At 41.0% G+C, this 23,110-nt stretch overlaps 1 protein-coding gene across 4 annotated transcripts in view; it reads right to left on the bottom strand.

Moving 5' to 3' along the window:
- Positions 1-23,110, bottom strand: part of NRP2 (neuropilin 2) — a 142,633-nt gene that overhangs the window by 30,308 nt on the left and 89,215 nt on the right. For 2 of the 4 annotated variants that reach the window (XM_074298952.1, XM_074298954.1), the window contains exons 13-15: positions 8,403-8,665; positions 6,501-6,597; positions 5,082-5,102 (exon numbers count right to left, since the gene is read on the bottom strand). In XM_074298952.1, coding sequence (XP_074155053.1) covers positions 5,082-5,102; positions 6,501-6,597; positions 8,403-8,665 — 381 coding nt within the window. Of the gene's footprint in view, positions 1-5,066; positions 5,103-6,500; positions 6,598-8,402; positions 8,666-23,110 lie in introns of all 4 variants that reach the window. The other 2 variants (XM_074298950.1, XM_074298953.1) reach the window with 1 other exon arrangement.

A 23,110-nucleotide genomic window follows, 5' to 3' on the forward strand; every position in this document is an offset into this window, starting at 1 on the left:
ACAGAAAAATAACACATAATATACTTTAAAAATATACCTAAAATTAATAAATAATATATTTAAAATATTCATTATATGCTCATCTGGTGCAGGAAATGCACCTAAAGCCTTAACATTTGGGGGTGAAATACATTTTAGCCCAGGCTCTTGACTCTCAGAGAATTCTCATGAAATTCCAAACTTCCACGTTCATCTGTTTAAAACTTCTGCTGGGGAAGATGAGTGGGGCAGGCAGGGAGCTATTACTTCTCTGAGATTTCAGTCTTGAACAGATGTTGGGATGTATGGGTATGACCTTTCCTTGGTTGGGTTGCATCAGGGTTTTATACTGCTTATGACATGTTCTCAAATAAATTAATTCCCTTAAGATTTCATTTTGATGGAATGACATGATTTTTGATGAATGATTTCTGTTATTTCTATTACTCACACAACTTTTAAAAATCACCAAAATGCTTTTTAATTCTTTCATTGTTTTACATTAGTTTGTTATTTAATAGGGAAGCTAGGTGGTACAGGGGATATAGAGTGTTAGGTTTGAAGTCAGGAAGTTCAAATTTAGCCTCAAAAACTTCTAACTATGTTGCCTTAGACAAGTCCCTTAATCTCTGTTTGCCACTGGAGAATGAAATAGTAAACTATTCCAGTAGCTTTGCCGAGAAGACCCTATGGACAGAGTCCTGTGATGATTGAGAAGCTAAAGATGTTTTCTAGACAAAAACTGTTGGGGGTTTTTCCTTTAAAAAACATTAAAAAAAAAAAAAAACATAAAATCTATTCTGTGAGTTAACATGGGTAAGGACAACTCACTGCGGTTAACTTCATAGATTGAAATGAAGGGCCTGGAGGAGAGCTTCAAAGACAAGGAGTCTGTTTAATTTGCTAGATGTGATTAAAAAAAACAAAACAAAACAAAACAAAACAAAAAAACTAGTCGGTCCCACCCCAGACAGAAAGTTTACAGAAGATGGTGGAAGAATGAGGTAACCCGCCCACTTTTGAGAAAGAAGGGAGAAGTACAAAGTGTCTTACAAATGACTAATGAAACAAATATCTCCCCTTGATCTTTGTTTGTCACTCAGGCAGGAAGGAATGAGTGAGAAACATCATAGGATTTTCACCAAAGCCACCAGATCTTTGAAGGTTTAATTCTACCATTATATTCTGATCGATGGCAACATGAATTCTCTGCTTTCTTCCCCTATCCCTAGAGCTTCTTTTCCTTTCTTTTAATCGAAGATTGTCCTTTATGTCCATGGAGAAGGGAGGTCAGGGAAAGAAATTCTCATCCCTTCAGATAAACTGACCTTGGCAGCTGTTTGGGTAAATGGTAAACTATGGGGAATGTAGGCGACCTCTTTGAGGGTGTACAGTATACCTCAGACATAAACCATGAGTGGCTCCAAAAGCAAACACTGTCAGCCAAGCAGTTATCCCATTTACACCTATCTGAGCTCCATGCTTCCTTGCTCAGCAACACCTATTCTTAATCTGGCAGCTGAAGGAGGGGAAGAGGGGATCCTGGAACAATTCACATACCACAGCTGCCTATCTGAAACACAGACATGGATTGATTACTAATACTTTTCTTCCTTTCACCAGAGGATCACTCTGCTGAGCACTAATTAACCCTCACAAGCATCCTTGTAACACTTGAAAATAATCCAAATGGAGCCATTCCTAGATTATGCTGAAACAGGAGGACTGTCTCATGTCCCACACTCGGGAGAATTATGCTAAGGGTCAGGGGTATTCTAGGAAGTGAATGGGCCAATTGGGGCTAAACCTAACATTCATTTGTATGTAATCCACTCATATTTTCCCCTAACCTGGTTCCTTTAAACCTGTGGAACTATCTCCTTTCTTCCTGCTTAGACTAACCTTCTGACATTTTTTCCCTCCAAGTCCAACCTTTTACATAAACATGATATATTCACAATTGGTTTGTTCTTGAGTTTGGGGTACCAAGGAGAAAAAGAAAAAACACATAGTATGCCAGATCTTCACCCCCCCCAACCCCTTCGAGATGGCTCCAAGCCCTAGATGGCCCTGACTGCAAGATAATCTTCAAAGAGAAATGAGCAAGTTCCTATGAAGCAAAATTTACTTTTTCTATTCATCCCAGGGGTACTTAATGGGTACTGCAATGGTCTTAGGACACCCCCATCTTCCTTAAAAGAAACGTCTAAGACCTAGCACACAAAATCTAGGCTCCTGGTGGGCCAAATAATTGGTGAGCCACACACATTCATCTTCACTATTCCTTGTTTCAAAACAAACATACCTTAACGGTAACAATAACTTTCTCTTCGCATCAAAGTGCTAAAAATAATCACCTGCTCACTAACACTGATTACTCCTTTATGTGTTTTTATTGGCTTCTTTATTATTACTCTTCTATTTGTTGTTTCTTTCTTTCTTTCTTTTTTTTTAAAGTACTGGTCAAAAGGAAATAATTCATCATCTTAACTGGATTACTTTTCTATGCTTCCTCATTCTTTTCTGTATATAAGGCACATTTTGATTCTTTAATTGCTCAATTCATGATGTATGATCGCACCACATTTGTATGAAATGCTTTAAAAAATATACGATTCAGACTGCATGTTATACTCTAACTGATTTCATAATCAAAAAAAGTTGCACTTTGGTAAAACACATGAACACGCTATTTACCCATATTCTCCCCTTTTCCTCACACACCCTTATAAAGCCACAGATAACATGCCAAAGCAGAAAGCACACTCGAGGTTATTTGAATGCAAAAGAAAATGTTTCATGGTGAAAAAGAAAATGAGAAAAAAGCAAAACTTTTAAAGACATCTTCAACTCTCAAAGTGCCCCAAAGACCTAGGACCAAAAGCATCTGCCTTAAGTATTTAAAAAACATTCTGAGGTCTTCCTAAAAAAGGTGATATTTTCTGTCTCAAAGTCATTTAGAATGAATCCTTCCCCATCTTGCAAAAACAAAACAAAACAAAAACAAAAACGAACCCAAAACAACGTAATAAACTCCAACCCACCAACACATGGGATCCATATGAACAGCTGCTACTATAGAACTTTATCAACATAATTTTCTTCATTACTACCAGATCCCATTGCTTCTAAACTCATTCTATTGTACTTGGGAATATTTAACTTTTTTCTCTCTTTGCTTCCCCTCCTCATGAAAGGGGATGTTTCAATGCTCAGAATACCAAACCTTGCCCCACATAGGTCTAACATAATATCTGTTTACATATTTATTTGTTAAGGAGACTTTGTTAAGTTTTATGGGAAACACACGGAGAGAGCATGTGTGCACCCATTTGATTATTCTTGCAGAGAAGTGAAGTCTTTGATACCAACCCCATCAGCCATTTGAATCATGGGATTTCCCACTCACATCCTAATGGCATATGTAGCAACTTCTGGAAAGTCTGTTCTTATCTGTACATGGGCAGTTTGAGATTCCAAGCATTGTGGCAGTTATGACCTGACCTGACAGTCAGGTGTTCAGTAAGATAAAGATTGTATTTTACACAAAGATTGTACTTGGAATTCTAAAGGTAAAAACTTAAATTCAAATTGTCATCAAGGAAATTTTTGAAAATCCTTCCAAAAATTTAATTCAGTTTTAATATATCTCATATTCAAGCAATTCTAAAGCATGTAAACTTGATAACTTGAACACATGTGTGTAGCCTTGTGTGTGTATACTATGTGTATGTGTGTGTGTCTGCTCTGACTCGTGTGCTGATGAGATGGAAATAGGGTACAGGAGGGTAATAGAGAAAGGTAATTCATACTATGGAAACTTGGTATGCATCCAATCTTTACCTCTTACTCCAAGGCTGTCTTAAACCTATGACTGGTGAGTGGCAAATTAGGTAAACTAAAAGGGAGTTAAAGAGTGTATCCAGATAACAAACCAGGGACTTATCTGTCCCTGAGCGACTGTGAGCCAGTCATGAGGTGGGCAGATTAATGGGGACAAAGATAAAGTCTAGACTTTGGATATAAAAATGACTTTCTTTATCTCTGATATGCTATCACCTCTGGGGTGAGACCCAGTAAATCTTAACAGGGCATAATAGCATCACACAACTCTATTTGCATAGAACAGGATATGATTAAACACTGCAAATATGTAGGTGTTTCTATGTGCAGCTCATACACAGGTAAAGTATAGAAGGCTAAATGTCCTTTACTTGGGGTGCATCCCCTCCTTTCACAATACATTAATCACCTACAAAATGTCACTTTTATGGGGTTATGGTTAGGAAGACACAAAAAGCCAACAAAATTTTCACAGCACGGAGAATTTCCATTCATTTGGAGTCTGCAAAGGGTCCCTCACTTTCTAAATGAGATGGGCTCCCTCAGTTCTATTGTTATTGCTGTATGCTCAATTGACTTTAACAGGGAGATTTTTAAAAATCTCATTTTCTATTTTTTAGCCCTATATTTGAAGTCTTCTGTTCCAGAAATATACCATTTCTCCCTGTTTCTTTTACTTTTAAACATCAATTTCTGAACTCTAATTGTCCCTCCTTCTGACAGTCATTTCCAGAGTCTACTTCCTAATTTTCTTCCTTTACAAAACCACCTGCCATTATACCTTATAGTAGAATAATTGAGACCGCTGTCTTAGTGCCTGGAAACTGGAAAGAAACCATCTTCATGCTAAAATAAATCATTGCCACCTCATTTCACTTTTAATTTGCTACTGATTTCTTCGTTAACTCTGTCTACTGGCTGTCTTTCCACACCATTCATACATTTCAAGCCTCGTTGCTCCCCATTGGTCAATGTAGGGCAAGAGGTTTATCCATAACCTATTTGTCTCTATTATCGGCTCCTAAACTTTAATTAAACAAGATAGTAAGATTCTCAATCCCTTCTCCTACTGCTGCAGGCATAGTTAGCACCATCTAGCGTTGGGAAGATATATCACCCATTTCCCTTAAGTAGTACCACCACAAAGATTAGAGAAGATTGCTTTTCAGATTCATATTACATTGGACAGGAGGGTAGGGAGGCAGAAGAGCAGCATATATGTATATTTTTAAAGTATCTTTTACCTGAAAAATTCTCACCTGGAAAAGCTGTGATAGGTTCTGAAAGAAAAAACAAAGATGCTTTATATTAGAAAGATGAAGGCAAAAGTGACAATGGAATAGGATGAAAGAAGCTAAATTATTTCTGGTAACTTTTCTGTAACACCCTCTGGCCTTGGTTCTGAATATCAAACCCAAAAGCACATGGGCCATATCTTTTACATATTCTATACCATACCTAACACATCATCAGAGGACAAAGGTGCTTAAAATTTCTTTGGAACAAAAAAATCCTTCATGGATTAATGGATCCCCAAAGTATTGTAATCAGTTACTTATAACTGATTGCTTTTTCAGAGCCTGGATCACTTTTAGATGCTGGGAGCCTGGGAGTTTCCCAGAGGGGCCAGGGCAATCCCAGGTGCTGGTGATATCACTATATACACAGGTCCAAGACAAATGTGCCAAGAAAAGCACTCTGTGAGTTATTAGAATTATTGCTCAAGCCAAAGAAGCTCTAGTCCCTTTTCAATGCTACTGGTTTTCTACAGGAGCATAACTCTAGTACCCACAGTGAGTGTTTAAGGCACGAAGACAAAATGTCGAGCAAAGCAATAGCAGGGAAACCCAGGTAGGAAAACATTAACCCCAAGGTAAGACACTGAGTGGGAAGTGTGTCTCTCATTAAGATTTACAAAGATATCTGACTAATAAGACAATATTGCACCTTGCTCTTCTAAGGGGTCATTGAGCTACTCGATGAACACTGGGCAATTTTCCAATAGCCATTTAGCTTATGCATTTGGTGCATAAGATACCAAATTTCCAGGAACCTGCTTTATCTGCCAGGATTTTCCCTGTAATCCAGTCAGGTAGAAGAATCCTTAAGTAATCACGCTATTTTGCTAACACAGTCTACTAGCAGTTTTTTGTTTGTTTGGATTAAAAAAAAAATCTGTTTGGAGGGAGGGGTGTGGCTTTAATTTTTACTTGCTTGTGAAGATTTCCATTAAGTATATCAAAATCTCTGAGCATATAATCCAGACTGGCAGGTGGTTTTCATCCTGTAGCATTTTTCTTGCTAAAAGCTAGAGTTTGACAATGGGGTCTTGGCATTCAGAAGTTCTTTATACTTATTGTACATCTATTTTTGATTGAGAACATGGCTTTGCCTCATGTTACATTTCAGCTATCCTGGGAATTATACCCACTACTAAGCTCAAGCACAGGAGCTTTTACTCTATAGATTCTAATTTGCCCCTCTCTTTCCCCTTTTCCTTCCTTAGTAGGAGGAAAAAGAATAGCCAGCTCTTTTTAGCAAGGTAATAACTGAGTTTGTGCCCCAAGTTGAATCCAGGAAGCACGGTATCTAACACGGTGATATACTATTTTTTGGTGTATACATTAGCACTTGTTGTCTAGTTTGGAGCAGCTAAGAGGAGACAGATGTTAACATACCCATGCAGTTCTCTAGAGGGATATCAGTGCCTATCCGGATATCATCGATGGCAATCTCTCCTGAGCGTCCTTTGCCTAGAATTCCCTCGAATACAATCTATGAAAACAATCAGAACAAATCCCATGGTTAGGTGAAGTTTCCATGACCAAACAGTGCAAAGATTTCTCCTTTCCTCCCTTCTTGTCTTTATTTATGTATTTGTTTGCTTGTTTATTCATTCATTCATTTATTGCACCTGGTATGCATCTGTTGACCAGCAGCTGCATTAGAAATCTTAATTTGAAAAGAGGTGGTTCAAATAAAATGCATATTTGAGGGGGTGGAGGGAGAAAAAAAAACAACACAAAAAGGTGATGAATTTTTATGTCCAGTTACTAGAACATGTTGATTAAAAAGAACCATACAAGGAGGGGAACTAACCCGAATTATGTTTTAAAGTTCCTCCCTTTTTTTTTTCTTCTTCAATACCCAAGTTGGATATTTGGAAGCATTCTTATAATTCAGAGGAAATGAATAGGTTGAGACACTGTGAGAAAGGGAACATATGGATTCGTTTTGCTTTGAGGGCACAGCTTCCTTATGGGTACACCATTATAACCAGGAGAAAATGACTCTCAGCAATACCCCTCTAACACTGGGATGGGAAGGGCAGTGAGCAAACAGAGGTGTCTTTGCTCTGTGATGTTAAATCATCACTCTTTTTCTCTCCCTCACTCAGTTCTCTCTCTGCAAACTAGCACATGTCCTCTGGCAAGCTAAGCAAACAGTTGGCTGCCTCACTCGCCATCTGTTGCTGCTTCATAACTGGGGAGGAGAAGGTTAATGCTGAAGCTGGTGTGGAGTCACCTATTCCAAAGGGTGGCTCGGGTGATTTCTGCCCAGCCTACCAGCATCAGAGCAGCTCCCACCTCCCACTTGTGTATCTCAGTCTTTCTGTCCCTCTGTCTTTCTGTCCTTCCCTCCATCTTCTCTCCTTCTCTTCCTCCCCTCCCTGATTCCTTTCCTCCCATCCTTCCCTCTATTTCCCCCCTTTCCTTACAGTATCTCTCTCTTTCTCTCTGTCTCTGTCTCATTCTCTCTCTGCCTCTATCTCTCACTGTCTATCTTGTTCACACATTTTCTTTCTCTTTTTCTGTTTCTGTCTGTGTGTCTGTCTTTGCCTCTGTCTCTGTCTTTCTTGCTGTCTCTTTCTCTGTCTGCACTCTGTTTCTATGTCTTTGTCTCTGTGTCTGTCTCTCTCTCTCTCACACACACTTTCTCCTTCCCTCCCTTCCTCTCCTCCTTCTCTCTCTCTCTGTCCCTCTCTCTCTCTCCCCTCCCCCTTTCCCCTCCCTTCTCTCTCTCTCTCTCTCTCTCCAGCAGAGATCATAAAAGCCAGAGTGGCTGAGAGAGAAATGATTAGTTTAGGACTCGCTCAGATCCGAGGGGCCACAGAGCGAGCAGGCAGCTTCCACTCCCCTTCCCTGGCTCAGATTCATTAAGGCAGGTCAGGAAAGGCTGTTTATATTTCCTTCAGAGACTCTTAGACATAGCTTTTCCCTTCGAGAGGGGAAGGTTTGTTTGTATTTATTTTTCTGGCTTTTGTGGCCCTTTGTCAGGCTAGCAGATAACAATCTAAAATAAAATGGAGAAGGGGAAAAAAGCATTTGTCCGGAGAAGATTTCAGCAATAGAGAAGCAATAGGAGGAACAAAGAGCTAAGTCTGGGTGTATAGATAGGCACATTCTGAATAACAAATAAGAGTGTCATTTAGTTGCTATGGCAACGAGAGAAACACAATGAAAACAGGGGAGCTTAACCACGTTCCCTGTTGATGAATGGGCACAGCCCTTTGAAATATTGAAATCAGGCTCCAGATGATTCCCTCCAATCTTCACACAAATCTGCTTTGATCACCTCACCTGATACTCCATTTCATCACTCGGCAAGATGATCCTTCCTTGTCTCCACTCGCTGCCCTGGTCTTCCCGGATGACCCAGAGGAGCTTGCTGGCCTGGCTGCCCTTGCGAACCACTTGCAGGGCAATGCCGTTGCCACCTGTGGCTTGGTACTGGAATTCCATGCAGACGGGGCTTCTGGGCAGGTAGAGGGCAGGGCTGATGAGCCGGCCGTGCTGGTCCTCCCTCCTTCCGTTACTCTGGAGCCTCAGATAGTTCCTACCATCTGCCAGAAACAGACCCAAAGCAGAATGGTGACATTAGCCTCTGCCAATGACACAGAGTTTCCAAAGCAGACCCCGGTGGACCGGGATCCTGGTGAGAGATGGGGCCAAAAGAGCGGCTGATTTGATTTCCCCCCCAACAACAACTTTGCCTAAGTGTATGGGATGGTGGCTGCTGATCAAGTCTCCAGATCCGCCTCCCCTAGGCTGCTGTGTCTGGCCTTTACAACATCTTGCCTCCAGCTCTGATCACAAAGGAAGCATTTTAGCTGTCACATCTCCACACATGATGCTAGATGGCTTCTGGGACTCAGAGACACCTATCATCATTTAGAAACCGCGGTCTGGATGTTATTAAGGAGGTTTGGGGAAGTGGCAGGGGTGCCACCGAATGGGGCGCACACCTCCCACTCCCTTCCCAATCCGGCCTGGGGAGCCTTGCACTTGGCTGCCTTTCCACCGAAAGCCAGACACGCGCAGATCCAATGATAACAATAACCATCATTATCGCTAATGAGCTCGGGGGGCCTCTAGTACAGAGCTTCACTTTTAGCACCGAATATAAATATCCTGGAAAATTAGGGTTTTCCCCTTCCAGATTTTTGGAGAATGACTTTAATTGCTGTTTGGTTTCAAATAGAAATCAAATACTAAGCAGAATACCAAGTTCCCAACATTGTGGGCTAGGACCGTCCCTGCCAGTTCTGTGGCCAATAAAAAACTGGTGCCAGTGGTTTGCACCTGCAAATCCCAACTCGTGGGGGTGTCTGACCGCTTGTACAAAGGACAGGTTGGCCCTTACACATGTCAATCAATTGCATCTGCCTCTGGGTAAACATAAAACACTTCTGTTCAAAAGCTGTGCCTAAAAATCTGTAGCTAAGCTATGCACCCAGCACAGAACATAGACAAGAAACAGCCAAACACCTTGACGGCATCCACAGCTGGGTTACATGTAGGTAAAATAGACATCTCGGGTAGGTAAAGAAGGAGGCTGAAGGTCCCGAGACCTCAGCACCTTGCTAATTGCTAGTCATTTGCCACCCATCTGCCGATGCCATCTTGGCTAACATCATCCTGGCTAAGCCAGGACCGAGCGATCCAAGAGGTGGATGCCCTGGAAGTTGCACAGAAAGCAGCTGCCTCTTCCCCCCTCACCCCTCTGGCACACTCCTGTTTCCTAGACTCAAGAACAAATGCACTTGCACCATCAAACATAGTTCTCTCTGATTCTACCTCATTTCTAGCCTTCGAGTTAAATGACACAAATTTCACAGCATATGCTCTGACTTCTGTTATTGCCTTATCCCCTCCCCCAACTCACCCTAAATTGAATTTGGCTCCCAGCTCCCTGCCCTGCCATCCCAAGTTGCAAAGAAACAAAACAAAAGACCAAAACAAGTATGATCTCTTTTTACAGAGTGCGAGTGGTTTCCATTTCACACTCAAATAAGCACAGGGGAGATTCTAAAAACTCTAACAGCAACAAACAACTATCTTAGTAAGGTAATAGTATTTAAATTCTCTTTGACGGAAGGAGTCTACCCTGGGAATAGACTCAACTTGGCATTCAAGGCCCTCTATAATCTGGCCCAGTCCTTCCCAACCATGAGATTGCCAACATACTTTTCAAGCTGGAATCATTTCACTCTTCCATACCACAAATACTTTGTTTTTATTCGATGTCTGGGTTTTTCCCTCCCCGTTCCACCCAATCCACATGAATTTCTCCCTATTCTCAATTTCTCTAGCTCTGTATCACTCACTCATTTGGGCATGTAATTACACATTGCCTATGACTGTTGCTAGATTGTTTGATTTTTAGCTTCCCCGACTGAATGAGAGGCTTCTAGAGGACAGGAGCCACGACTTGCCTTTGTACTGGTTCTTCCACATAGCTGGAATGCATTGTTTCTTCACCCCTACTTCCTACAGTTCCTGGCTTTCTTCACAGGACTTCATCTCAAGCTCTACCTGACATCTCCCAGGTGCTAGTGCCCTCTCCCTGAAAAAAGATCTACTTTATATTTTCTTTGTATACATTTTGTCTTCATTGTCTGTATATGTGTTGTTTTTCCCCAATAAGATGCAAACTCCTTGGAGGATAAGATTGTTTTACTTTTGTCTTGGGGGTCCAGTGCCTAATCCAGTGCTTGTCATATAACAGATATTCAACAAATGCTTGGTGAATTAATGAATGAATGACTTATATTTTTCTATTTCTTTCTACATCTATGTGAATATATGCACTTAAATATATATATACATATACTTAAATATATATATACATATATATATATATATATATATATAATGATAAATGAATGGGAAAAATTACATCTGTTGATATGCTGGGGATACAAGGGTATTTCTGAGCCAGGGGATCCTTCAAGTTCATATAAGCCTTCTAAAGCTGTTTCCCATTCTCTTCCGAGGAAGAGTCAGAAACTGGTCATCACAACTATCTGATTATCCAATAAACCATCCACTGACCGAAGAGGTCCTCTCTCCCACCCCCTGTAATTCAAAAGTGATCACTTGCTTCTTCTCCTCATGGGTGAAAGGAATTGGATTTCAAAGATTTGGCAGCCCACTTTCTCTTTCATATTTTTCTCTAACAACAAGACCTACTTACTGACTAAAAATTGCTTGGCAAGAAATGCTGTCACTCGTGTGAATTTATGTTCTTAAGAGGCAGGGAGACAGTGCAACAGTGAGAAATTACTAGGTGGAAAAGGAATCCATGTGGAGGTGTGGAGAATGGTGCTAGCAAGAGTCTATTTTACTTCCATATATTGCTACCCAAACAAAGGGCATCATTAGGCCAAAAACCTTACAGAGTTACTCCCCCAGGGAGCCGGGGATGCCTTCATTCTTTCTCTACGTGAAGGTGATAATACTGTAGTTTGTATGGCAATTCTGAGGACCAGGGAGTTAATACTGGTGAAGTGCTAAGTAGTGTGCAGGCTGCTGACGGGAACATTATTCACTACTGACATCCAAACTAATCCACTCATCTGTGGGATCCGGAGACTAGCAATGCTCCAGTTTTCATTCTGTTAAATCATTTGCTCCCTACTTGCCTATTAAGTGCTATGAGCTCTGGGGAAGAAAAAGGATATGCAAATTTGAGGAATTAGTAGCAGATATGCGTTAAGCCCTTGCTGAGCTGAAAAGTATCTCTTGCCCTTCACAGAGGGATACCATAACTGATCCAAGGTCATGGTAGTGATTGGGTCCAAAGTAGGATAAGTTCAAGGAAGGTAGGAAGATTCTGGTTTGGTCTCAGAAGTCTAGAAGTCTAGACTCCTGAAAAGGAGTCTTTGGTTTGACATGAAAACTTCTAAGATTTCTAGACTACATTGAATCTAGAATGGACCAACTTTTATCATGAGTTGGTCCATTCTAGATTCAATGTAGTCTAGAAATCTTTTATTATTTCACCAGTGTGGATATTCCTTTCATCAGCTTAGATCCCAGTCCTTTGTCATCTCACTAAATGATCTTTATAAGTTATTCTGGCAGGGAAAAATCCACCAACTGGTGGACAATTTTCTGATGATAAGTATCTGTGAATTTAGCACGCATCCAAGAAGAATCCCGATTGAACTTATAAAGCATCTTTCCTAAAATGGGGTGCTCAGAACTAAATATAATATTCCAGAGATAGTCTGTTCAAGGCAGAGTAAAGTGGGGCTATTATAGTCTCTTTTGCTTTAAATATTATCTTTCCATTAATAAAGTCTAAAAGTTCCTCAGCTCTTTTGATACCCACACTACCCTACTGACTCATAATGAAGTCAAAAAATCATCAGAGTCACTGATGTCTGCAAGATCAGATTCCTCTGATTTGTCCAAATTTTTGTCAGGAACAAAATCCATCCTCCTTGGACCCCTTAAGTCTTCTGACCCGGCTGGTCCCATTAGGCTCTAATTATCCCCCATATCTTTTCCATTCAATGATAGGTGGTGGTACAGTCTTACACTAATATAGAATCTTGGGTTTGAAAGGAATCCCCAGAGATCCTGTAGTCCACCCCCTGCCTCCAGGCAGCTGTTCTTAAATATCCAGGAAGCAGATGTTGACTCTGGGAGGAGATTCCTCAGACTCATCATCTGTGCACTCTGCTGTCTAATAGCCTTCACTATGAGAACATTTCTTCTATCCAGCCACCATTTGTGCTGCTGTCATTTAAAATCCATTGCTTTTTCTCATTCTCTCCATGATGGAGAACATCCGGTTTATACCATCTCAATAGAGGGTGGGTATGGGAGAAAGAGGAAGGGCTGTCAAGTGTCTGACCACCTTAATCCTTCCAGCTGTTAGCTCTCCCACTCAAATTAATGCTTCTCTCCAACAAACTGTAAGCTCATTCCTTAACGAGGAATGTTCTCATTTTTGTATTTGTATCCCCAATGCAATGCCTGGTACATGTGCTTAAATACATGTCTTATGATATGATTTGTAACCATTCACCTAGGTAAAGGCAGTTAAACCCTCCCCAGTCACAGACATAGATCTGGATCTAGAAGGGATCTTAAAGGCCATCTTGTCCAACTCTCTCAATTTACAGAAGAGTGGAAACTTAGGAAATTTTAAAGGAACCTGCTCAAGTAATCTCTGACCCCAAAGCTGATGCAATCTCCACTGGACCATATGGATCTCTCTTCCCTTGTCCAGGAGAGGTGATCTTGAAACTTCAGAATTTCTGTTTTCCAGTCATTTGGTCATCTCTGTTAAACCATGTGTGTCCCACTTGTCTATTAAATGCTATGAGCTCCAGGGAAGAAAGATGATATGCAAATTTGAGGAATTAATAGAAGACATCAACCAAGCACATGCTGGGCTGAAAAGTATCTCTTTCCTTTCACTGAGGGAGGCCAGCACTCATCCAAGGGCACAGTGAAAAGTAGATCTGAGGAGGAGTGGGAGAAATTCCAGTTCAGTGTGACCTTGAGAATTCCAGTCTAATCTCAGAGATTTAACTAATTTTTAGAGTCTTTAAGTTTGGTATTTACTCTTGGGAGATTCTATTACACCACAGGACCTGTGAGTGAGTGCAATTTGAAAAACCCTAAGATGTGGCTAACCAGAGCCCAGTCAAATCATAACAACTTCCCCAAAGAGCTTTAAGATTTACAAAATACATTCCCCACAAGTCTCCAAGAGATAAGAGAGAGAATGTATTATGGTCTTCATTTTATAGAGGAGGGAACTGATGTCCATAAAAGTAGATTTTCTTGCTCAGGGTCACACACCTGGGAAGCATCAAATATGCAATGCAAACTCAGGTTTCATGTCCAGTATTCAAGACCTGGGGATGCTAAGAGGGCAAAGAGTATTCTTTTGAAAGAAGCAGGCACTTGATATTTATTCTCCAGACTTTTTATGAGATTAGGAAATGGCTTTCGGAGGGACGGGTCAGAGATAAGCATGAATGTGATAAAGGAATAACTATATATTGAGGGCCAAAGGCTATATTCAGTTTGTTGGGTTACTACTTGGAGAATAATTGTGTGACCCAGTAGAGTCAGTATATGGAAGAGCAAGTGTGAGGGTGTGAGTAAAGCTGGAACGAGGGGGATCTCCTATCTAGAGAGGAAAAGGAGTGGATTAGTCAATGCACAGCAAAGAAAGCTGGAGGCCCCAAGCTCCCGCTGTGATCTAAGCCCTAAAGTGAGAAAAAAGCATAAAGTTGGAAAAGGGCAAATCCCCATCCCAGGCTCTCCCCAACACATGCATGACATGGAATCCCAACAAAATACAAACTGGGATGAAAAAAAACAAAAACAAAAACTTCCCGATTCAATTTCTGTCTGGGAAATCATAGACTTCAGAGCTCTCCCTAATTCTAATTTGAGAACAGGGGGCCCAGAGTGGGCCTGGGGTATCATGACAGTGCGTGACTGATACATGACAGCTCTTTCTATAGCCCCACACAGCCTCTTCAAAGGGATGCTCTGCTGGGTCCAAGGAGCGTTCAATAAATAACCTGTTGATTGAGTCGGAGAAAGGTAGGCATGAAATCAAAAAGGTCAATCTCCTAACTTGATAGGACTCAAACAAAACAGATGTGTTAAGGAGCTCTACCAGAACAAGATAATTGTCAAGTTAAAGGAAAAAGCAGCATGCTTGAGCCCCACTGTTCTTGTAGCTAATGGTCCTTGTGCCATTAATGGACAGCTTCCAGCAAAGAAAGAACAATTGAAAGGAAATATGTGTAGCTGCTGAAATAAAGGGAAGAAAAAACATCCCAGAGATACAATCCCTCTCCTTCAGGACCTGAAATACTTTGGAGGCATTCTACTGGATCTCTGACTCAAAACATCTGTTGCTACTCATGACACCGTAAAAACAATCCCAAGGGGATGGACAACAAAAGTTCAGAAGGTCAGAGGGACATCTCAGAGGATGGGGCCATTCAAGCATTGTTAACCTGCTGCTGTCTCAGGAATGGGGGTCTCTTGATATTTCACCTGGAGATTTATAGCTGCATCTGGCTCTGGTTGAATGAGAGCAGCACAAATACGTGACCCCTGCCGGCCTGATAGCAATGCAATCGACTGTGCTTGCATCTTACCAAATTCTCAGATAAATCACCGATCTGCTCCTCCTGGCTATTGGAAAGCCAAACGCACCATCTGTCCAACACACATACATCTCCTGGCTAGCAACTTGCCCTCCCACTAGAGCAACCATCTGAAAGAATATTCATTCGGTGCCACGGGAGAGGTAGTCTCCTCATATAGGTCATGGTTAAAACATGAATTAGCCCCTCAGCTAGCTTCTCCAGATCATTCTGCATTGGCCTGGGTCCCTAAATTAATACTCGGTTAAGGAAAACATCGACTCTGATGATCTCAGCAGTATGTGTCCAAGGTTTTTCCAAAAGACTTGCTTCTTATTGAGCACCAATGGTCTCAGGCTTGGTCTTTGGGGAATGTACAGCTGCTGTACTGCTATCTCATGTAAAAATTCCAGATTCATGACGGGTACCTGCTTCTCATCCTCTCTTTCCTTTTCCTCATTGCTCCACATACTGGCAGGAAGCCCTGACCTTCAAGACCTCAGGCTAAGTAAAAGAACCCAAATTTTACCTGCTGTCTCTTCTGTGAAAATGGGGATATTTCACTCCTTGCCCTCTTCCTTACCAATCACTAATGACTTCTTGCTCTCCTGAGCTAACCTTATTTTTATTTATATGTTTTATTTTTACATCATGATTTTTGAATCTACTTCTCCCCCATTCTACTCAGGCAACAAAGAATAAAAGAAAACGTTTGAAAAAAAAGTTTGGCAAAACTAACCAGCATATTAAACAAGTCTGACACTAAATTCAACATTCTATATCCACATTTCTTCACTTCTACAAAGGGGGAGAGGGAGTATATATGTACTTAGTCATTATGATTACTCAGTATTCCAGATTCTAAAAAAAAGTATCAAAATTGTTTTGTATGCTGTTTTCCTGGTTCTGCTTATTTTATTCTGTATTAGTTCACATGTCTTCCCCTGCTTCTCTGGGTTCTTTATTGCTATCACTTTTTAATGATATGCTAATATTCCATCACATTCATGTACCACAATTTGTTTAGTCATTCCCTAGTTGATGAATCTTGATTCGAATTCTTTGTTATGACAAAAAAAAAATGCTGCTCTGAACATTTTGGGGCCTTTCCTTCTGTCTTTGACCTCCTTGAGGTCACAAGTCTCAAAGTTCTCTTCCATTTTCAATTCAAACTACACAATGACCTTCTTTTAGACAAATCACTTCTGGTCTTTAGTGATCTACCAGTGTCTACTGCCTGCAAAACTGAACCCTTTGTATTTTCAGTGACTGTGCCCCAGCCAAACCACCAAACCACAATGGTGTCTTTGAAGGCAATTCAATCATCCCCACCCTGCCCCCCATCTAGTTTTTAGCTTGTCAGCCCCACCTGTGGAGATCTTCAGAACTTAGTTTGCCCACAGAGTCATGGCTAAATCACTGTCAAAATCACACTAATTAGGAAACCACTTTCCTTACCTTGTGCATAAACACCATCCACCCATATCTGCACTTAATTTTCTTGTGCATAATTGTCTGGGTGAGTCATTCCTAGCTCTAACGAATCAATTCAAAGGTCCAATCAGCTACTCAGTTCTTAGTCAAGACAACCTAAATAAGGAGCTAATGAGACAATTGCTTATATTTCCCAAGGGTATTAGGCCTCTGTAAATCCCACTTATAGAACAGTAGAATTCCTGAGTCATTCCCAGTTGAGTTCCATATTTGAACTTGAAGCAAAGGCCCTGTTCTTTCAACCCCTTCATGGGTAAATATCATGACCCCGAGCTTGTCGGATCATAATGAAACACTATTTCAAATGTCTGTGCCTCTGGTCATCCTTCCTGTTAAGATGCTGAGTAATCTAAATGGAGTATTCCTATAAATCAGCTTTAAGAGAACATTTGATCCATGAGGTTCCTCCAAGACTCACGTTTAGGGAGTCTCTGCTGAGCTGTTTTATTCCTCTAAGATGACCAAATGGATCCGATCTCACTTGATACTTGTTATTGCTATACCTCTATCTTGACCATTGACACATCCGATTTAATAGGTCCTTCTGTCTTCAGATGATGACAACTAAAATTTCTATAGCACATTCAGGTTAAACTCAATTCAATTCTCAAGTTTTGTTAAGCACATACTACATGGAAAGCACAGTTTTAACCACTAGGATTGCAAAAACGTTAAGCAAAGCAAAGAAAACAAAAAACATTAATAGTAAAAGCAAAAAGAGAGAGAGAGACAGAGACAGAGAGAGAGAGAAAAAGAGAGAGAGACAGAGAGATAGAGAGACAGAGACAGAGAGAGACAGAGAGAGAAAGACAGAGAGAGAGAGAGAGAGAGAGAGAGAGAGAGAGAGAGAGAGAGAGAGAGAGAAGAAAGGAAGAAAAAAATTCTGACTTCAGAGATATATTCTAATGGACAATATATTATGTAAATAGATAAATCAGTTTAATTTTAAGGAAAAAAAGAGATAAGAAATAGAAGATTTTAGAGATGAAGATACTGAAATTCAGAGAGGTAGAGATCCATGATCACACAGCTACTAAGTGGAACTCGAATCCAGGTCTTGCTGCCTCTCATAATAAGCCCTGCACATCTAACCCTTTAGAATATGTGGCTTTCCTCACATGAAGGCTCTCAACAAATGCCTAATTCCAGCATTTCCACCAGCAGCACCACAAAACTGATATCCACCTCCAACTCCCATGAGAGAAGCACATTTCCCCCAATTACTTGCTTCTTGGTTTACACCAAAGCAAACAGGAGCTATCCCAATATGATCCACAAAGAGGATAAATGGCTGTGACCTCTCATTTGGGTGTCTCTGAGACTCTCCAAATCATCCAGAGGAATTCTTCCTTCATCCCTTAGAGACTCAAACCTGATCTTGTAGAAAATACTGTAAACTGTCTCGTGAAGAATTCTGTTTACGGATGGGAAGCTTGAGAAAGTCTGTGGGAAATATGTTGTCTCTGAGGAACATGAAAATTGAAGGGATTTCTGTATGCTATCACCTCCACAAAACACCAGAGGACAGATGTGTCATTCCAAAGTTCAGAGGAGTCAACGAATATTCATTCAGCAAACACTCATTAAACGCCAGCCGTGGTGGGGATGACTGCTGGGTGCTAGGGGGAATTCCAAGTTTAGATGCCTTATGATTTTGAAACTCCTGTGAATGAGACTAGCTTCCCTCTCACTAATGGAATTGCTAACAAGGGAATGAAATGGAGAAAAATCTCAGCAACTCAGAGTACAAGCACAGAGCTTTAAAACAAAGAAATTGAGTGGACTGAGAATGTATATGTTGGAAAACAAAAACCAGAACAATAAAATCCGTAGGCATTTTGTCATCTGGGTAGCACAGTGGATGGACCCAACATCTGGCAGACCTGCGTTCAAATGTGGCCTCTGACACTTACTATCTTTTGTCTGCCTCAGTGACCTCATCACTAAAATGGGGATAATAATAGCACCTTCTACCTCCCAGGGTTGTGGTAAGGATAAAATGAGATCATATTTGTAAAGTTCTTTGCAAACCTTGAAGCTTTACAGAAATGTTGGCTGTTATTAGTCAGCCTTATGTAGAAATCACCACTGACAGAAAAAGACTTAAAAGGGAAAAAAAGAAAAGAAAAAAAAATCATGGGGAACAACTAAACCAGAAAATATCTAAGGAATTTAAGTAGTTTCTACAGACACTTCTAATCAAATATCCCGTGGATGATGTTTCAACATGGCCGTCCCCCCTTGCTTTCCTTTGCTCTCACTCCACTGACTCCTTGTGATACTTGATTAGAGCCCCACCCCCCCAACAAAGTTCATTATTTTAATTTACCTATTTAATAGAAGGGGGGGCAGGAAAGGGGGACATATGGTGCACATCTCTTAAAGAGGCAGAATGTTCCCTCCTCTCGTTTGTGAAGTGCAAAAGTGTTTGATAACATAGCAAAGCTTTCAGGTTTGACTTGTAGGGTGCCAGCAACTTTGAACTCCATTAGCATTTGCCCTGCCCCTAAACTAAGCACAGCTGTTTCCTTTCTCCCAACTGCTTACCCTTGGGGCTTTTTTTTTTTTTTTCTTTTTTAGAAGAAAAGACCACCCCCGGAACAGAAAAGGCTTTCTATCTTCTCTCACTTGAAATCTGACAGTGAGTTTTATAAGAAGAAGGGAGGTACAAAGAGTGCCCAAAAAAGGATGAGAAAGCAGAGGGAGTGAACATGGGAATGTTGTTATGGTTTCTTCTCTCCTCCCCTGTGTGGGTTACTAACCCCTCTTCTCCAAACTTTGGGGATTGTGCTTAGAAGATGGAACAGGAAAATAATTATTTTCCTTCCTAATTTCTTAAGGCAGGAACAACATCAGACTTAGTAGTTCCTTATGGTTGAACTCCCTTTCTGAACCTTCCTCTCGGCCATATGTTGGACTCCTGCCCAAACTTCGAGCTTGCTCAGAAAGGCCCCCCAAACCACAGGGTGTAATGAATCAGAACGAGTGAAGACAAGGGCTAAAATTCCCAACCAGTAGCGAAATTCCGTCGACAGGGCCTTCAGGTGAGGGGCAACAGCTGGATGTAGCGGAAGAAGAAGGGGAGGTGATGAAGGAAAGGCCGGAGTGACAGAGTCATGAGGAAGTCCCCAAGGTCCGGCTATCTGAAGAGAATTTGGCTCTTATTCAAGGACTGATGGACTAAGACCTAATTAGTAAAGGGAGATGGGGCTGGAGCTCCGAGAGGACTTGGATGCCATGTTGATGAATATTAGCAGTCTCATTAAGAGACCTTATTCACGGGGCCACAGGGCACGGTGATAAAAGTCCTGGTTTCCTAGCCAAAAGACTAGGCTTCCAATCTTGCCCATGTCATTATCTTGGATAAGTCCCCTAACTTGACAAAGCTCAGTTTCCTCCTTTGCACAAAAGAAGGGGTCGAAGGAAATTGGTCTTTAAGATTCCTTCCAGGTCTAAATCGATGATCCCATGAACCAGTAAACTTTACCACACTGAACATGACCCACGTTTGCATTCCTTCTCCACCGGACTCAGAGAAACTGACCTCAAACTCACCCTGCTGCCCCCCTCACACATGCACACCAAGCTTGGCCCCTTTACATTTGGAAAAGGGGGGGAGAGGCGGCCAATTAATTGGTGAAAGTCTCAAGGGAGAGGAAATGAAATGAAAAATCTAGTCTGGGTTATAAAAATAAGTATTTTTTCTCCTACTTGCAGGAGGCTCATTATATTAATTAAACATTATTACAGTGAGTGAGATGGGGGAGGGTTATTAAGTCTGGGACTGGGTAAGTGTTCTCTCCTGTTGCCTGAGGCCCTGATGATTTTCAGATATTAATCTTCCAGAGCACTCAAATGCTGAAGAGATAAACACTTGAAATACAAAAATGTTTTTCTCTGCAACAGACACTGTGATCCGATGGGAAAGCAGGCACAGATACACAGGATGCTACACCGTCTATGCTCACCACAAAGCATCTGTCCTCAAGATAATGGTCCCTCCCTGAGTGAATGAGAACCAGAGAGCAGAGGAGAGAAGGAAGGGGTCCTTGAACACCAGCCTTGGGTAGTGGGTGCTTTTTTGGAAAAAGCAGTCAAACCCTCATTATTTTCCCTCTACCTCTTCCATCCTGCCAGTGCCACCTGTTATACTATAGTTCAAGGGAGCTTGCATTCTTTTTATCTTTAAATACTAAGGGAGACAAAAGTAGGGGGCAGCTATCAATGAGGCCTGATGGGACTACTGAAAGAAAAGAAAGCCAAAGAAGGAAAGAGTGAAAGAAAGAGCAAAAGAGAGAAAGAAAAGAAGGAAAAAGTGAAAGAGCAAAAGAAAGTAAGAAGGAAAGCAAAAGAAAGCAAAAAAGAAAGAAGGAAAGTGAAAGAAAACAAAAGAGAAAGAAGGAAAGAATGAAAGAACAAAACAGAGAAAGAAGAAAGAAATGAAGGAAAAGACAAAAGAGCAAAAGAAAAAGAAATGAAGGAAAGAGTGAAAGAGCAAAAGAGAAAGAAGAAAAGGATGAAAAAAAGAGTGAAAGAGCAAAAGAGAGAAAAAAGAAAGAAAAAAGGTAAGTGAAAGAAAGCAAAAGAGAGAAAGAAGAAAGAAAAGAAGGAAAAAGTAAAAGAAAGCATAAAAGAGAAAGAGAAGGAAAAAAGGAAGAAAAAAGAGAAACAGATTTCCTAACTTCAAAGAACTATATTTTACTGAGATCTAAGGGAAGGAAGCAAAGGGGAGAAAAGAGAAGGGCAGAAGATAAAAAGAATCAAAGAAAAAAGGGGGGAGGGGAAAGGAACAGTAGAGAGGGGAAAAAAAAGAAGGGGCCAGCTGTAGAAAGTCAATAAATCCCAAGATATGGATATTTTGGATCCATTATGTAGCCAATCTAATATGTGGATAGATTTCAAGGGATCCATGAACTTGGATGGGAAAAAAATTATATCCTTATTTCAATATAATTATTTTTCCTTTGAATCCTACGTATTTCATTTTATGCATTTATTTATGCATTTAAAAACATCATCCTGAGAAGATGATCAGAGACTGCAGCAGAATGTATGTATGACATACAAGAAAGGTTAGGAACTCCTCCAAGACAGAGGGAGCCCTAGTACTGGTTGTTCACCTCTGGTTTCATTCCCTTACAGCCTCTTTCTCTCCTCTTGTTACCTATATAATCTGCTCCCCAACCCTTCGCCCTCAACTTCCCCTTTTTTTCTTCTTGGCTCTTTCCTACTTTAACCTTCATGTTTCCCTGGACTCCAAATCCCTCTCTAGTGCAGCTCCAGACACTTTCCTATATTTTGATCTATGTGATATTTTGCATGGTTTCTAAAGTCTATGGATCAATTGTGAACCAAAGGAACTGATGCTCGTCTACTGAAAGCAAAGTGAAAAGAAAGAAGAGGAAGATGAAGAGAAGCAAAAAAAGATACATTTGTAAAAACTGCCCTTCAAAAGAGAGAGAGAGAGAGAGAGAGAGAGAGAGAGAGAGAGAGAGAGAGAGAGAGAGAGAGAAAGAGACAGAGAGAGACAGAAAGAGAGAGAGACCGAGAAAGAGAGAGACAGAAAAAGAGAGAGAGACAGAGAAAGAGAGAGAGAGAGAGAGAGAGAGAGAGAGAGAGAGAGAGAAAGAGAGAGAAAGAGACAGAGAGAGACAGAAAGAGAGAGAGACAGAGAGAGAGACAGAAAAAGAGAGAGAGAGACAGAGAGAGAGACAGAGAAAGAGAGAGAGAGAGAGACAGAGAGAGAAAGAGAAAGGCTTAATAATGTTTCAAGGAACAACAATGGCCTTATCAAGGCAAATTGCTAAACCACTTTGCTAGACACATAGTAGTCATTAGAACATTTCAGTCCAACCCCCTTTTTTCCCCATAAGACAAGAGTAACCTTAGAGCAATCTCTGTCAGCCTGGAAGGCACCATTCACTGAAGGGGTCAGGGGTCAGTTTTAAGGGGTTTGCTGAGAAGGGACTTGAAAAGCTGTCAAATGTTGGCAGTGGGAACCTGCCTGATACATTCCATAGTGGGTCTAGCTCCTTTTGCTTTTTGAACCATTTCTGTGCTTGCTTGCTTCCTTTTTTTTTCCTTTTTTCCCTTTCTTTCCTTCCTTCCCTCCCTCCTTCCTTTTTTCCTTCCTTCCTTCTCTCCCCTTCTTTCCTTCTTTCCTTCCTTCCCTCTCTCCTTTCTTTTTTCCTCCCTCCCTCCCTCCCTTCCTTCCTTTCCTCTTTCCTTCCTTCTTCTTCTCTTGCCTCTCTTTGTTCTTTCCTCCTCTCAAATGTCCACACTTGCAGTTATGCTGTAATCCCAAGCATGAGTTAGGGCTGTCTGGGGTGAGGGACCAAGGACCACCTGACAAGTTTTCATGGAGACTGGATGCAGGAGATGGAT

Source organism: Sminthopsis crassicaudata, chromosome 3, assembly GCF_048593235.1.
Source record: "Sminthopsis crassicaudata isolate SCR6 chromosome 3, ASM4859323v1, whole genome shotgun sequence".
NCBI lineage: Eukaryota > Metazoa > Chordata > Mammalia > Dasyuromorphia > Dasyuridae > Sminthopsis > Sminthopsis crassicaudata.